Source organism: Danio rerio, chromosome 20 (assembly GCF_049306965.1).
Source record: "Danio rerio strain Tuebingen ecotype United States chromosome 20, GRCz12tu, whole genome shotgun sequence".
Classification (NCBI taxonomy): Eukaryota; Metazoa; Chordata; class Actinopteri; order Cypriniformes; family Danionidae; genus Danio; species Danio rerio.
The window spans coordinates 42370001-42388667 of NC_133195.1; the positions used below are offsets into that span (position 1 = coordinate 42370001).

General features: G+C 36.5%; 1 protein-coding gene across 4 annotated transcripts in view; it reads right to left on the reverse strand.

Moving 5' to 3' along the window:
- The window catches only part of rcan2 (regulator of calcineurin 2), a 136045-nt gene that overhangs the window by 35457 nt on the left and 81921 nt on the right, over window positions 1-18667 (reverse strand). The window contains exon 1 of one of the 4 annotated variants that reach the window (XR_012395455.1): window positions 15010-15166. The exons of 2 other annotated variants lie outside the window; for them this stretch is intronic. Coding sequence is in view for 1 of the 2 variants with exons in the window: in NM_214819.2 (NP_999984.1) it covers window positions 15010-15096 (87 nt within the window). In the remaining variant the exon portion in view is untranslated. Of the gene's footprint in view, window positions 1-15009; window positions 15172-18667 lie in introns of those variants that run through there. One more of the 4 variants, NM_214819.2, reaches the window with a different exon arrangement.

The following is an 18667-nucleotide window of genomic DNA, read 5'->3' on the forward strand; positions in this document are numbered from 1 at the left end:
GAGAGAGGTGTGTATCGCCTCTGACAGCTGGGCTCATTTTGAATGACTCAGCAATGACAGGTGACACCACATGGGCTGCGCTGCATATGTGCTCATTTCCAATACTCCAGCTTTCTGACTCAGCACTTCCCTCAAGTTTTTTACAAGATGCCAAGTGCTAATTTTAGAACAAGCGCTTGATGGTGTGTGAAATGCCGATCAAAGCACATTCGTCTGATCCACTGCACCTTGAAACGAGATCATTTATTACTGTCACAACACAATGGTCAACAGCATATGTTTGTGTTGGATGATATTGGCCCTATCAGGGATTTTAACCGATGTTTAAAAAGAAGCGCGTAGCAAACAGTATGCAAACATCAAGGTTTAAGTCCTCAAGCAAAGCAAGTGTATGTATAGGGTGCGTATTAAATGTTAGAATTTTAAAAACAAAACATGGCATGGAACAATGGAATTTGATGCAGTGCTTCAGTGTGAGACCAACTGTATATCGTATCTCAACCAGGAAGTGAAGATCATTGATTTTAAAGAAATCAGATCTTAGTTTGAGTTTATAGAAGCATGACAGAAGCGCCTGGATGGGCTTATTCAAAATGAAAATTCCTTGTGCATTAATGGCTATGTTCACACTGCAGAAAATGTGGCCCGAATCTCATTTGTTTTGCCCACATGTGACTCAGATCTGTTTTTGTCTTGACCGTGTGAATAGCCCAAACCGCATGGAATCTTTTCAATTCAGATCTGTGCCACTTTTATATGTGGTATTAAATTGGATACAATCGGATACTGATGTTTTGTAATCCGACCGTAGTGTGAATGGTTATGTAGGAATTCAAGTGACTTTTACATTATTTTTGATCGACACGCATCATTTATTTTGAATATTGTTTAAAGAACAACTGGCACTCATTAACCAAACATTAACCATTAGCCTATAACCCAAATAAAGGATTGTTCAGTTAAATTTAAAATACCACCATAGTAAAATTACATTTATATGAAAATAATAAAATACATAGGCATAGCCGCAAGAAATATATATTTTCACTTAAATTAAGTGAAGTTTATTTATGAACAAATTTCGAGAGGATCAAGTGCTTATGATTGTTCACAGCTGTTCCAACTTTAGCTAATGACTGATTATCCTATCAGACGATCCTTAACTCACTATAAATAACCAGACTTTTCTCATCTCAATATATTCGTCTCGAAGAAACCCCCCCACCCAACCCTCCTTTCCCTCCTTTCAAACGGGCGTCACGGTGGCCAGCGATTAGCGCTGTGGCCTCACAGCAAGAATGCCCCTGGTTTAATTCCTTTCCAAACCAGACGGCATTTCTGTGCGGAGTTTGCTCATTCTCCCCGTGGTCGCGTGGGTTTTCCCCATCAGGTTCCTCCGATTTCCTCCCACAGTTCAAAAACAAGCACTCTAAACAATTAATCCAAAATATTTTAGCTAAACTCTGAGTACACCTGCAACATCCATATCTGACTCTTAGCTACAATAAGCAAGAGGGGGAGTCATCGAGATCTACCTGAGCTCAAACTCCCCTCTTGCCTTGCAAGGGGAGGGAGCCCAGGGCTCGAGGATCTTATAAGCTCAGGGCTCTCTCCCGGGACAGCACGCCAAACTAGCTTTACTATCAATCATCAGCTAAGTGTGAACTCTTGAATACATTAACAAAACCAAATATGAAAGAAAAACTGTGACAATTCTTGCAACAGGTTAATGCTCTTTTTTTGTTTTTGTTAGGGACGAAATTAGTAAAATAGTCTGGATACAACCTATGTTGTTTACAGGGCTTGACATTAACATCCGCCAGCCTGACAAATGCAGTTAGATTTCAGCTGTGGCAGGTTAGAAAGACACTTCCTCTAGCCACTTTGGCTGGTTGAAAATACTTTTTAAATTGTAGTTTTCTTAAAAGCAGGGTTGACAAGAATAGCCTAATATGTGTGCAAATGTGATCTTAGTATTAAGAAGCTGCACGACTGACAAAAGTAATTGTGTTGGTGTGAGCAAAAGAAAACAGATGAATACTAAATGAGAGGATGATTACTCGCAACAGCTGATGTGATGCGTGTGACTGTTTAAAATGCGTGCACTCTCCCGTTTCCTTGTGTGAAGCAATCCTGCCTAGAAACCCAACTGGTGTGATCGGTTCTCTTTCAAATAAGCTAGACAAAAAGTTATGCTCACGCACCCACAGACTTGCTGCTTTCAAGAGCTCCAGATTTGTCTTTTTGTAAACAGCACCGGTTGCTTTCGCTTTAACTATTCTTTAAACAGATTATAAATTGGCCTAAAGTTAACCGTGTGCATGTGATCATCCTTTCATAATCACACACTGTTTTTCACCTGCTTTATTTTGCTTAAAGTTATTTTTGTTAATATGGTTTAAATATTTTTTTTTCACATTGCTTTAATGGGAGATTTACTCCTCATTTATGTGTAGTTAACTGGTGATCCAGGACCTTTAGCCAGGACAGATTACAGTGCATATTTTTTGATACATGACAATAATTATTTTTTAAATGTCAATTTTTTATATAAAAAAAAAAATTTCTTGTCAAATAAAAACAGCTATATTTGGCTTGTTTTGACACATTTAAAATCTGTGGCTAAGAAATATTTATTTATTTATGTCTGGTGTGGTCAGATATAGACTAATTGCAATACGACATTATGAAACCATGACCCATTTGCTCATGCTCATTGAGCAAGCTCCTATGTGACACACAAAAAGTGAAATAAATGAGGAGTCTTGTGGACTTAACACAAAATCTAAATCAAGTCATTTTAGCATGCCAAAGTCATATTTATGCATATAAAATTTATTTTCCCAACAACAAAATTGTGGCTAGTGAAAATGCAGAGTGGCTATTAATGTTGCAAAACTACTAGCCACAGTGCATGGCTGGTGATCAAAAAAAGTTAATGTCAAGCCCTAGATGTTTATAACAAATTGAAATGAATTAACAGTAGGCTATGTTATCAGACTTTGCAAACAAAATAATTTTCAACACCGATGAACCAGGCGTGAGCCCTGCCTTCACAAATCAATCTGTGGCTGCTCATTAACCCTTGATGAGACAAATAATCATGGTTTTCAATCACAAAAAAAAAACTTATTTTAGATTTCAAACACTAAAATGTACATTAGAACCAGCAAACAACCATTTACAGTTCATAAAAAAACAAAGCGGTTGTCTGTGAAAATGTTAATAATCATATTAAACATAACAGGCTTTATTCACTTCATACACTGTACACATTTATGTACGTAGTTGTCCTTTTGCACATGCCTTTCAGTTTAAGACCATAATCTATTCACACTGGAAATCTGGTATTGGCCCCATTTATAACAACAATGTGAGCAGAATCATTTTCTTGTCGACTTAGTCCCTTTATTAATTCGGGGTCACCACAGCTTACCACCAACTTATCCAGCAAGTTTTTACACAGCGGATGCTCTTCCAGCCACAACCCATCTCTGGGAAACATCCACACACACGTTCATACACACACTCATACACTACGGTCAATTTAGCCTTCCCAATTCAACTGTACCGCACGTCTTTGGACTGTGGGGGAAACCGGAGCACCCGGAGGAAACCCACGCGAAGGCAGGGAGGACATGCAAACTCCACACAGAAACGCCAACTGAGCCGAACTTCGAACCAGCGACCTTCTTGCTGTGAGGCGACAACACTACCTACTGCGCCACTGCCACGCCATGTGAACAGTTATGCAAACAAATCTGATCTGAGAATAAAATCTGATTTGAGTACGAATGTAGCCAATTAGCCTCCCCTGCTTTAGGGAGGCAGTTAGAATTTTCCCAAATTTTGATGAAATAGAATACATAAAAATGAGAAACTGCCTTTTTAGAAAGCTGAATTTCTTCTCTTTTTTTTTTCAAAATGTACAGTACAGTGAAACAATGTACAAGCAGCTTTATTTCTCCAAGTATCCTTCAATATAATGCTCAGCCAAGCTAGAAACTTCATATTTTAAATAGATGGAGTTTATTGTGTCTAAACTATTGTTGCTATGGATAGTGCTGTTTCTTTTTTAAGAGCCTTCAGTGGACATTTCAAGGGAAAGTATTTGTTGTGAAAATAAATGACATTCCTTTACAAATATGGAGACCATGAAGGAAGGAGGATGTAGGGTTATGTGCAGTGGAGTATTTTGCCTCTGGCTTTGTACTTTATCTAATGAAAAAAAAAAATCAGTGGAAAAATCTGTTTAATCAAAAGAGTCAAAAGATTGCATGTGGTATTATGGTCCTTATTTTTCAAGTCATAAATTAGCAATAGTGTCCCTGGGTTGCTAGGGTATAACTATTTGTTTATAGCACACTTCTGTTTGGTTACTAAGCGAATTCTAGTGTTTTATTGGTGGTTGCTTATTGGCTTAGTCAAAAAGAGTTAATCTATGATATACTTATTTTTTTTAGTCATAAAGTTCATATATTGTTCCAAAGTTTACATGTTTCTACTATACGGTATGTATTATTAATTGCTAAATCAAAAGAGTTAGGTATTAAAGATACGTTTTGTTGTGTGTTTAAGATGTACTTTTTAACATATGTGCTTATTGTCTTGATCTAAATAACTCATTGATTATATTATAATGCGTTTTCAAACTCAAGGATTCTACAGTGTTCCAGGGTTGTCAGGGTATTGCTATACTACATGATGTGATTGCTGTGGGGTTTCTTGGGTGTTATGGGTGGTTGTTTAGTCAATTGGTGAATTGCTTAATCAAAAAGAGCTCATTTATGATAGTCTATTCTACTGTACGTAAAATTAATGCATTATTAGAGGTATTCATGTCCATATCACTAATAGTGAACGTTAATACTCATGGTTAAGGGTAATAACCATATGTATAATAAGCAATAATAGTTTGTTACCTCAAAGTATATTTGTTCTAGCAAAGCCATAATGTACAACATCCGGCTCAAATTCTTCGAAGTATGTTTAGAAGAAAAAACAAATGAAAATACAGAGCTTATGAATAATTTAGGACTTGAGTATATAATGCTTAATATACATATACAAGAAAAAATGAACATTTTAAATAGATAGATTTAAACAATTTAAGTATTTTGGGGGGGTTATTGCCATGGGTAACAACATAGTGCTGTGTTTCTTTTCTACAACCTTCAGTGGACATTTCAAAGCAAAGTATTTGTAGTGGAAATAAATGACATTCCTTTACAAATATGGAAACAGGATGTAGGGTTATGTGCAGTGGAATATTTTGCCACTGGCTTTTCTAAAAATATGTCTTTATCTAATCGTAAAAGGAATGTGTGAAATATATTTAGCTTTTCAGCCTAAAAATTGGGCCTTTTTCATTTTACAGTAGATTAATCACACATATTTTGTTCCAACATTTACCATTTGGGTACTTTGTTGGTATTGTAAAGTTGACTCCTCATAAAAGAAGCAGAGAGAATGATGCATGTTCTCCTGAATATAATGGAAAGAATCTATGTATTGCTGCGCATTCATTTCATCCTTGGCACAGACCTGAAATCTGTCTCCTTTACCCACACTATAATCTTCTATTTTAATCTCAGAAGAGCCTATAAAATAGAGCATTATCAAATCAACAGATCTGCTCTTCATTTACAACCACCTTGAAACACATCGTTTAAAAAGTGCAACAGCAGTTGGCTTTAAATGCCTTCATTTAAAGTTGAGGAAATGAACATTAAGACCATCTGTTACTTGCTGGTATAAATGTCAGGAAAATCAGACATAATGTTGTTTGACAAAATCAAGAAGGCTGTGAAGCTTTGACTATACAGTATATAAAATAATTTCAAAAACAGTTCATCTATATAAATATAGATATGCCATTATCAAAGTACACCACGAGATCTGCAAGATTCAGCAAGATAGCTGAAGGGATCATATTTATTTTTTAGAAGTTTTTTATTTATTTATACAGCTGACACTGGTTTAGAGCTGTCACTGGGACGGTACCCTGAAAAAGTATTCTTTTGTAGTTAAAGGGTACATGTTAGTGCTTACTATGGACGGTACCGTCTTACGGATGAGACGTTAAACCTAGGTCCTGACTCTCCCATGGCACTTCTCGTAAAAGAGTAAGGTTTGTAACCTGAGTGCACTGGGCCGTTGTCCTGTGGCTGCCGTCGCATCATTCAAGTGGATGCTGCACACTGGTGGTGGTGTGGAGAAACCTCCCTCATGATTGTGAAGGGCTTTGGGTGTATGGCCATACACAATAAATATGCTATATAAATACACATCACATTACATTACATTAGTATGGTTACCTTAAAGTCATATATTAGTACCTGCAGGGGCTCATATTGTAACTTAAAGCTTAGTACTGTACCTCAAACAGGGGTGTCCAATCAAAGTCCTGGAGGGGCGGTGTTCTGCAAAGTTTAGCTCCAACGCCAATTAGACACACCTGATCCAGCTTATCAAGCTTTTTCTTTGTATACTAGAAACTTACTGGCAGGTGTGTTAAAGCAAGTTGGTGCTAAACTCTGTAGGCCACCATTTTTCAATTCAAGTTTATTTGTATAGCGCTATTTACAATAATTATTATTTTAAAGCAGCCTTAAAATAGGTGCAAATTATTGCATTACAATCAAATTAAAAAAAGTTGAGGTTATTAGTAACTAATAAAGTTAACTAATTAACTAACTAATAGCTTTTATCAGTTAAGGTTATTATATGTAAACATAGTTAACCTGCAGTTACATAGCATAAATGTCCAGGTGTACATGTTCAATGAAGTGTATTTGTCTATTAAGTGTGTATGTTGTCCTCGAAGTTCTTGATATTTGGCAGTTTTGTGCACCCCTAACCTAAAAGAAGTACAAAAACGTACCTTTATTGGGTAGCACCTCTGAGACAGATTTTGCATTGTTATCTTGAGAGTCTATTGTGCATTTTCATATTTCATATATTACATTTGCTGTTAATTACATTACATTATCTTATGCTTACTCAAAGCCAATAATTTTTGGAATAATTAGCCCAAATGGAACATTGTCAATATTCACTCACCCTCATGTTGTTTTGTATATGTTGTAAATGTTGGACACGACAGAGTGGCTTAATAATGACAGAATTGGCAGAATAGTTCTCATGCCCAGAATGTGTCTATGAAATTTCACCTTAAAGTACTTAATATTTATTCCATCCTGTTCATGCCCTGTTAAATGTAAATGAGCTGCTACTCATCACCCACCCCTTCCAGAAGAGGAAGCCTTGTGTCTCATTTACAGCAAACAGTAAACAAATCATCTGCATTACTTTTGAAACCTTTTAAACTTAAACTCCTGATATTCATATTCAATACTGATATACAGTATTAAATAAAGTTCTCTGTTGCATTAACTCGCAAATATACAAGTTTAAGTCAATTATGCAGAAAAGGCAATCTTACATTGTAAAACATGTTAGGTTTCACACAATACCTTTGTGTTGTTCTGAAAAAAAGCAAAAGAATTGTGTTGATTTAGCTTATTTTACATAAATAGTTTGAAAAAGCAGCTAAAAGTGTATATAAATTTGAAAGGGGTGGTCCACAGAGTATTTTTAAGGCTTGGTTGTCTTTATAAGATGCAAATCAATGTGTGCTTATGCTTCATTTGTAAATAATCAAGTTATTTTTTCATATATCTTTCATTATATACAGCTCTGCTAATATGAAAATGCCATATTTCCTATAGTTCCTCTGAAAATGAAGAGTACTCAGCTGACCCTCATGCCTGCTCTCTAAAATAAAATCTGACAAGTGTCTTTCACATATATTCAGAATAAGCAAGTGCAAGTAATATGAAACGTTCACATATCTTTTAAGAGTTCGTTATTTGAGATGTAGAACGCAGGGAAAGCGGCTGCATAGGGAGACTTTGCACACACCGGTGAAGATCGTGTGTGTTTACAGGGGTTTGACTGATGAATATGTATTTGTAGCTAAAGTGTTAACTGTGCCAAACAGCATTTCTAATTGTTTACATTCTTGTTTACGTCCTCGCTACAACATACTGTTAAGGTATTGAACTTTGAGCATATTACATTCAGAGATGTTGTTTATGTTCACACAGCTACATTATATATCAGCTAAAGTTTAAAATATGACATCGTAGTGGACCACCCCTTTAAGGAAATTGCTTTTGTATCAGTGTATTAGACCCCTCAATTAGAGTCTCTTGTACATGGTAACATGATGTGAATATTTTATTAAGCCAAGATAAAAATTACCAAGTATGTCAGCGAAACATTTTTACCTAACCTTCTCTGGAACACGTCCGTTTTAGATGAGAGTGGAGCATTGAAAAACAATGAAAGTAAATTATTTTAAAAAGAGAGGGAAAATCAGATTAACTCTTTATTTTGATGGTCTATTTGAGTATTAGTAGACTGTCTGCTTAATATCTGTTGATATGCTCCTTCAATAGACATTTACCTGAATCTATGCATTCTCTGCACTAAGTACATGTCAACTTACACTAACCCTAACCCCAATCGAACTGTCTACTTATAATCTAATGAGAATTAGTTGCCAAGTAGATGCAATGTTACTTCAATTCAACAAACAGAACATCAAAATGAAGAGTGTCTAAAATCAGTTGTTTTGGAAGCAGCCATGTTAGTTTCTACACTGAAAAAAAGTGATTCAGAGATGATTCCTTAGATTTACTCTTTTTTTTTTTTTTTTTTAAGTGGTTGTAAACTATTTATTTGGGCTGAATTTAAACAAACAAATTAAGTTCAAAATTTCAAAATTGAATTTGTTTAAATTCAACACATACATTGCTTGCAACAATTTTGCAGACATGATTTTTGTTCAGTGTAAACAGCCTGTGGTGACGTCAGGGCTGTATGATCTCAACCCACTAAAGCATGAAATTACTGCGCAATGACACACTCGGTTACAGCTTTTTTGCACGACAGATAAAAACTCCATCAAGAATAAGAGAGATGCTAAAAATAACACCCATTAGCCCAGTGACACCTCACTCCTGCCAAGCCAAAGCGAAGTGTGTATAAACCGCGTCAGATGACAAAACTAAAATGTAAACAGCAGATATGGCCGGAGACTCCATTAGAAAGGAATGATCGGCCTTCGCATGAAGAAAAAACAAAACAGAAGGTGCTATGCTTTTCCACTCTTTTTGAGGACGGTTGGTAGGCACGCAGGCATTTAAGCAATTACAGCTGTTCTTCGGCCAAGCAGTGTGTTTACTGTTCATGATGTGCCTTGAAAACTTTCTTAATAGGGGGTGGAAGAAGGGGAAAACGCAAACTGAGCCTAACCTTAACATTAATCCTGAAATGAATGTCAAATTTAACAGTCCCCTGCTTTTAATCAAGACCAGATCCTCTCCTTGCTGGGAGATGAATTAGCCTCCAATGGGGGAGGAGAAAAAGGTGAATTTTTCTCTGCATGGGGAGACACTATTCATCTTAAACAGATCCAGGCCAGATCCTCTTGAGCTCTTATATTTTCTGTTCCACTTTGACCTCGGTTAAATATAACTCCTTTTAATGTATGACTATAAAACACACAATGCTGCTTTTAGGACTGCAAGCCTAGAGGAATACCAGGATCTAGTGCAAAACGCTAATGTAAACATACAGGTATCATACAATCTGATTGGCTGGCTTTGTGTAATGTTCAGAAGTCAGAAAGTCATGTTTATATACAGTACTTATATAAACAAAGCCCAGATTTAGATGAACATAACTCTTTTTTCTGGTGTCTTACCTGGGTCTGTATAGTTTGTACATGTTCATTTTCGGGACCCAATCTGTATGTTACATAGATTTACAATATTACATAGATTGTTGCAGTTGTTACTGTACTAAAATGATTAAAAAACAGCACCTAAAGATAAAAGTGGCCGTACATGCAATGACTAAATACTAAAGTTACATTTTAAAGAAAAAAAACAGTTTAAAAAAAAAAAAAAAAGCTCCCTGTATCTGTGGTTACATGCAGTAAACAGCGGGGAGTTTGGTGAACTGATGACCTTCACGGCCAATCACAGTCTTTTTTGTTGAGCACGTGAACACAATGGCAAATCAGCGGTGTTTAAGAACGTGCTCAACAGCGCTCAAATGTTTGCGGGAAATGAATGTTTTTTTCAATTTTGGTATCGAATTCCAGTGTTGTGACAACCCTAATATGAGATTTGACGCCAGTACGTAATAACCGGTGATGATCTAATGAACCAATACTGAATTGTCCACGTCTGCATCGTGGGGCATCGAAGGAATGTCAGTTGTGTCAGTTAATTTTGACACTCTTATGCAGGTCACACACCAGAACTCCGCTCGGCAACGCGCCGCGTAGCGCCAAGCAGCGACATGCATTATAGAATTCTAAACATAAGTTACTATCAAGGTACACACATCGGCGCTGCAAGTCGGTGGCGCCCAGCCATGACTTAGGACGCAGTTCATATTTCAGCCGCACCACAGGGCGCCATCTGATTAGTTTCATGTTAAATATCATGCGAAGGTGTGTGATACTTTAAACTGTCATGTGCGCGCTGTGTCACGGCACCGAGCGGCACTTCTGGTGTGCGACCTGCTTTACTTTGAAACCTGTTGTTATATCTATGCATTCTCAGTCCCAAAAAATGCAGTTGTTGTGTAAATCAACAGTCAAAAATCACGTAAGTCTTTTGGCTATTCCATTCAACAGCATTAATCTGGTTATATGCAGCATGATGTAATCTAATTGAGTTTTCGACTTTCTCTGGAAGTGGTTAAAAGTGGACTATTTACACCTGTATTTGGCATCCTGCACTTTTGATCACACTAAAGACTTTCCATTTTATTACCAGTTGTATACCGGCCTTTATAATGACTTTGTATGAAGCAAGGCTCATTGAGCAAAGTTTTTAAAAACTCTTAACAGTCAGGTAAAGGAAATAGTTACTTACAATGTAAGCTGAGAAGAGGGAAAGAGCTGATCTAATATTTGGATGACTATTTGGTGAACTGGTTTGACAGGAAATGAAGTTGTGCTGCAGTGCCTGAGATGTTCTTGCTGTTATTAAAGGAAACAGGTCATCTCTGTGGCACCCAGAGAAAATAAAAGTGACCTCCTGACTTGCAGTGTTCCCAGCGAGGAACAAATAAATGTGGAAAGCCCTGAAGACCTGCTGCTCTTCCTGCTATTACTCAGCATTATGGTCCATGCTGAAACTCGGCCAGTCACAGCCGAGGCAGTGTGAAAGATGTCACGACAAACTCATGAGGCAGGAAGAGACAGACACAGGGGTTCAGAAACTCTGCATGATCTTATAATGGTGAGTAAGAGGGGTCCATATGGAAAATATGAAGAGGAATTATATGAGATTGGAAAATGTTAGCATATCTTTTTAATGAAATTTCTTGAAAAAAAGTTTTCTGAAGAAATAATATAGATTTGTGGGATGTGCAATGCTCTACATATTTCATCTTAAATTAGATGTGGATTGGACACAAGGTTTAGGAGAATGTCAAAATTGACCAAGGACTTATGTGTGAGGAAAAAATAATATTTGCCAAGAAAAAGGAAACAAAACGGCCACCAATACAAATGTTTTGCATAAAAATTCATTATGATTTTCATATTTAATGTGTCTTGGTCAAGGCAGAGAGGCTGAATGAAAATGCTTATTCACTGCAGTAGGTAGAAAAACAGAACTGTAAAGGAAGTCAACGAGTATTTACATCTTTTCAAAGAGCTGTTCAAATGTTTTGTATTTGCTAACACCAAATGCTGGACACATACCATCTGCTATTCATTGTTGCTTAGCAAAATACACAGTTTGAGTGTTTGGTTTTATGCAGTATTACTTGTTAGCAATTGTAGAGTTTATGTGAAGGACTTGGTAAAATCAAATGGATGTGATGTTTATCTTATATTCTATGACACATGAAACAAATACTTATACTTTTAGCCGACAGCTAGCTCTCTGCAACTCTCACATGGTCCCCCACTAAAGTTAAGCAGGGCTGCGCCCGATCAATACCTGGATGGGATTCCACATAGGAAAGCTAGGTTGCTGCTTGAAGTGGTGTTAGTGGGACCAGTCCTAACACCTCAGTATAGTGAAGGGGACTCTATACTGCTCAGTGTGCGCCGTCTTTTGGATGAGACATTAAACAGAAGTCCTGATTCTCTGTGGTCATTAAAAATCCCAGAATATTATAATTGATTTCATCACTCTGTCTCCTCTTCAACAAGCCCCCCCCCCCAAAAAAGTAGTCACATCACAGATGTTTTCACACTGCATGACTATCTGGTGTAGCATTCCGTTGGTTCTGTGTTTACATTGCAAGATAGATCGGAGACAAGGGGTTTCACTAGGGCTGGGAAATATTGCAAAAAAAAAATAAAAATCATGTTTCAAATCTTTTGATATTGATGATTGTTGAATATTTTTAAACAATACCATTAAGAATATTAGGATTTATTTATTAACCACTTTTTTGTTTACTAGCATTACTAAGGCAAATAGTTTTAATAGTCAAAAACAAAACATATTTCAACAAAATATATGATATATTTATAATAAAGCAAACAAGTGTTAAAGAGACTCTTAAACTTGATAAATAATATGTTATAAAGTGTGTGTCATGGTAAAGGTAGATCAACATCTGTAAGATGTCAATAATGATAAGACAGTAAACCTCAAACTCTGTCAACAAAACAAATCATGATAATCAAATCTGAGCTTTCAAGTAAAGAAACCAGCCATCATTATTCAGACACATACTGAACTTTCCAAATTGTGAAGTTGAATGACTACATAACCCCTATGCTAAAAACTCATTCAGATGGGGAGCTAATGGCTGGGATGCACAAAAAAAGAAACCAAAAAGCCACTCTGCCAACATCTTTTTTTTTCATTTTCGCATGTGTTGTTATTCTGACCTGAAGTAACAAGCTCAAGTGCATGGTTTACTAGGTGACTAGTAACTAGGTGACAATCAGCATTTTCTCAGAGGAAGATAAATGAACAAACCATTGCTGCAGTTTTGATGCAAGTGTATAGAGAAAAGTAAAAAGCACTGCAGTGTTTCTGTGCGCTGTGATTGTATGAAGTAATTAGTCTGCCGTCAGTACTGAAATTTATATATTCCATACAAAGTGTGAAGCAGATTGGTTAGTTCTACTAGTTCATGAATTGCGGTGCGCTTGTGGCATTCGGAAAACTATATGTTTTCAACTACGTGCAGCTAGAAAATACGCATTGTGCAAGTTGCGCGCCTCCATTGGAAATGACAAACTTATACCCCAAGCTTATTAGCATTGCTTCCAAAGCACGCTCAGCAGCCACATTTTAATAAAACTGTAGCGCTTTATAGTGCAACTACATACTGAATCTTTTTTTTTATAGATATTGACAATGGTGTTTTGTCAATAAATACCGATAACTATTTTATCGGCCAACCCTAGGTTTCACATTGCATGACTTTACAATAGGAAAAATCGATGACAACCTAGTCTCAAACCACAAACTAGGTCTCACAACCAAACACACGTGAGAAGTGGCATGGAAACAACGCAATGTCACATAGTATATCTTTTGTTATTAACTACATAATGAGAATTTTTTTTACGCAGCGGATGCCCTTCCAGCTGCAACCCATCCCTGGGAAACATCCACACACTCATTCGCATACCCTCATACACTATGGACAAGTTAGCCTACCTAATTCACCTGTACTGCATGTCTTTGGACTGTGGGGGAAACCGGAGCACCCGGAGGAAACCCACGCGAATGCAGGAAAAACATGCAAACTCCACACAGAAACGCCAACTGAGCGGCGGCTCAACCCAGCGACCTTCTTGCTGTGAGACGACAGCACTACCTACTGCGCCACTGCATCGCCTTTTCAGAATCAAATCCAATTAAATATTCCTGCTCTAACTAACATTTGATTTTACTCTGAAAAGCAACAGTTGAGCTTTTCTTTGCTACCACTTTTATGATGTAAAGAAAAATCCAATCTACTTTTGGAGACATATAACTATTGGAAGCACTTACGGTCATCTTTAAAAAAAAGAAGCAGCTCATTCCTAACATTCCTTCCATGTGTGACTAAGATATGCTACCTTTAAAAATATCAGGACAAATAAACCGATGGCTCTATCAGATCTGATCTAGTTTGATGAACTCCAATATTGACCAAATTACCAAATACAGAATAATGAAGTTCAATTAGACAGGTTGCACTCATTCCAAAGTGTGCAATGAAGCATTATAAGCACTCATCTAAATGAAACATAAGGTAGGTATCAATAATGACCTTGTAGGGTCTGACCGAGTGTGATGTGAAAGATAAGCAGGGGTCACAGTCTTCAGAGATTGATGGCCAGTCAAGCAAGCGCGTGAAGCACCGAGATGAAGTGTATTTGATAATGAATGGTGTGTGGTGTGAATGAACAGAGCTGAGGCAAACCTCCACACACACACACAGACAACCAAAATACCCAGCAGCTAACATCAGTAGAGGTGCATTAACAAGCACAATCACTTGAAAGACAAGGACAAATGCTTTAATTTCAAATTAAAAGTCTTTCAGTAGAAATAAAAATGATATACGAGGCTGCTGTAAGTGCTCTTTTTATGTATGTACTGTAGATACCCACAATGAGACACTCCAGTCTGTTACTTTATGTACAAACAAACATCGTCTAAACCAGTGTTTCCCAACCCTATTCCTGAAGGCACTCCAACATTCCACATTTTCAATCTCTTCCTAATTAGACACATGAAGAGATTTTCTAACATTAGAACATTAGAAAAGACTCCAATTAAATGGTTTAGATAAAGGGGGACGTCAGAATTATGTACTGTTGGTGTGCCTCCAGAAACAGGGTTGGGAAACACTGGTCTAGACATCTTAACCCTATTCATTTGTCAATGTGTTAGTAATAAAACCACTACAATAACCCATAGCTGTATATATGTAAAGCAAGCATGAAAGTCAGAACCCTACCTTGACCTCTCGACTGGTGAACACCTCCACGTCCACCGCACAGGCGATGAGAGTGGAGATATTACAGTCCAGGCTCCTGGAGGGCATGCTGGGCTTGCTCAGGGTAAAGGATGTGTGAGGAGCGTGTCTGTACGCACACGCAAGGCTGAGTCTGAGTGTTTGGATGTGCAGCTTTCCTGCTTTAACTCTCAGACTGTGAGCATGTGTGTGTGTGTGTGTGTTCAGAGCCTCCGCCCCTTCTCTCTCACTCCATGCAGTGACATCACTGCCTCTTTTTATGAATGCTTGCTTGCACTTGCCTGAGCTAATTTTTTATCATTATTATTAGTCATACGCTAAGTCTTTTCTATCTTGCTTAGTCTGATGTAGCTGTTTTGGGGTCTAAAACTGTTATTTGTTGCTAACGTGTGGAATAGATCATAATTTATTTTCTTCCTCGTTGCTTCAAACTGTCAATTTATTTTTTGACACTCCGATAACATGAAGAAAGGCAGGAGAGTGACTCAGCACTGCAGATTTATGGGCATGAAAAAGAGAACCAGAAAAGCAAGATGAGAGAGAGAGATGAGGTTTTGTGTATCCCAGCAAGGCGGATTTATTATTAATGTCTCAGTCAATTACGTGACATAACTTGGCATGCAACAAAAAGGCATTCATAGGGCAGTCTTCTAAATTTAGCATGTTATTTTTGTTTCTAAAGCCTGACGTCACTCTGTATTGATTTTTATTTGCGAGTATAACAGTTTTATATTACAATCTACTTGTGTTTAGTCTTGCATTACTAAGCATGTTGTTCATATCTCTGTACTGTGCACATTTGTTTTGTTAATATGTCATTAAGTCTGCTGAGATTTTCCAATATATAAAACTATTACACAATATATATATATTGTAATTTTATCCCCAATTTCTTTTTAACGGAGAGAAGATTTTTTCAACACATTTCTAAACATAATAGTTATAATAGCTCATTTCTAATAACTGATTTATTTTATCTTTGCCATGATTTAAAGGCTTAACTAGGTTAATTAGGTTAACTAGGCAGGTTAGGGTAATTAAGCAAGTTATTGTATAACGATGGTTTGTTCTGTAGACAGTCTAAAAAAAATAGCTTAAAGTGGCTTATAATTTTGATCTTAAAATGGTGCTTAAAGAATTATTAACTGCTTTTATTCTAGCCGAAATAAAACAAATAAGACTTTCTCCAGAAGAAAAAATATTATCAGGCATACTGTGAGAATTTCCTTGCACTGTTAAACATCATTTGGGAAATATTTAAAAGGGAACAAAATTCAAAAGGGCGCTAATATTTCTGACTTTAACTGTATATGTTAATATATATTTTACATAATTTATTAAATTAAATGACAATTGTATTGCCATTGTGTGGTAAATTCAGCCCAATCTAATGTGAAACGTAAGTATTTAAGTATTTTGGCAGTTTAGTGGCTAATTTGAGTTCAGTCGTACAAAAATGTACGATTTTAAAAAGGAGGCGCGGCACCCAACCCTGCCCCTAAACAAAATCGCCATTGGGTGATGAGCAAATTGTAGTAAATTACATGAATTAGATCATACGAACTCATACAAAATAGCCACTAAATCAAAAAGTTATGAATTTCCATAAGATTGCATTGGGTAAATTATGATATATAATAAACAGTAAATACTTTTACAATCATATATGTTTTAGATGTTATAGATTTCTGACACTGAATAATAATAATAATAATAATAATAATAATAAAGAAATTAATAATAGTTTAACATAATGAATGATTGTTACAGATTTTTTTTTTATCTCATAAATACGACTTTTTGTTCTTTCAATTGTGAGTCAATTATTTACTTTGTTCACACTTTATTTTAAGCCTCGGCTGGTTCAGTTGGCGTTTCTGTCTGGAGTTTGCATGTTCCTCCGGATGTTCCGGTTTCCCCAAGTCCAAAGACATGTGGTACTGGTGAATTGGGTAGGCTAAAATTGTCCGTAGTGTATGAGTGTGAATGAGTGTGTGTGGATGTTTCCCAGAAATGGGTTGCAGCTGGAAGGGCATCCGCTGCGTAAAAATGTGCTGGATAAGTTGGCGGTTCATACCGCTGTAGCGACCCTGGATTGACAAAGGGACTAAGCCGAAAAGAAAATGAATGAATAAATAAACACTTTATTTTAAGGTACAATTTGTATTATTAACAAATCATTGCTAACTGACTTTTAGTTAAAAAAAAAAAAAAAGGTAGTGGTTAGGTTTGGGTATTGATATGTAGAATAAGATCATGTAGAATGTGAATTTTATAAATACAAATAAACAGCTAAGGGCGGCGCGGTGGCACAGTGGGTAGTGCTGTCACCTCACAACAAAGTCGCTGGTTAATTTTTTATTTGACTTGATATAAAAAATTGTAATAAACTATTTTATGTTTGAATACATTTTAAATTAAATATTATTGCATATTATTAATGTGATTCAAAGCTGAATTTTCAACAATTACACCACATGATATTTCAGAAATCATTCTAATATTCTGATTTGGTGCTCAAGGAATATTTATTATTATTATTATTATTATTATTAATATTATTATTAATGTTATTATTATTATTGGCGGCACAGTGGTTAGCACCGTCACCTCACAGCAAGAAGGTCACTGGTTCGAGTCCCGGCTGGGTTAGTTTTCATTTCTGTGTGGAGTTGGCATGTTCTCCACGTGTTGGCGTGAGTTTCCTCCGAGTCCAGGCTGTATATACATATAAAAGTAGGGTGTGCGCTGAGTCTTAAAGTAATAAAAGGTAATAAATCAATGTAGAAGAAAAAAAGGCCTTTAAAAAGTATTAACAGGTCTTAAATGCTGTTTTACAAGGTATTAAAATTGGTTTAATTTTTGATTGTACAATGTATAAAATAATCTGTGAATATTGGGATACTAGATTTGACGTTCATGCTGCTTTGTCATTTAGTTTCATAGTGCCCCTGCTGGATTAGCATTTTTATTCATTATTTCAATAATGTTTTAGATTAGGATTAGTTTGTTATAATCAGTATTTAGTAAATATACTGTAAATTCAAATGTCGCCTGTGTTACCAGTTGGAACCTAAAGTGGTGACGAGGTTTTGAAATGTTTGGAAAAACTCTTAAGAAAGATCTTAAAAGCTATTGAATTTTACTGTGTGATTCCTGTATATGGCCTGAAAGGTGATCTAAACAAAACTTAGCTTATAAAGTAGCAAATCAGTTTTTTGCCATATCTATACTACAAATATTGCACCCGACCACTCATAATCTGGATTATATACATATAAAACAAGGTCAGAATAGGAAAACCAGTTTGAATTGGAACAAATCCGATATGGAGCATTTGAGATGGGAAAGGTCAGTGGCCATCCTAAATGAAGCATGCTAAAAGACTCCAGACAGTCGAGTCATCACATTGTCTGCACCAGATCGTGTTTGCTTTTCCAGCACTCCACAATGAACCTGTGCGAGTATGTTCCATTGTACGTTCTCGGTTTTATCAGAGCAGGTCAATAAATGAACAGCTTAAACGGCTGTGGCACCAGGGCAACCTTGAGAGGGGAACTGGCCTCACTACATAACACCTGCTTCAGAAAAGCCCAGATGGAAACTGCTAATCTGAGCGGGCTTGACTATAATGGATGGA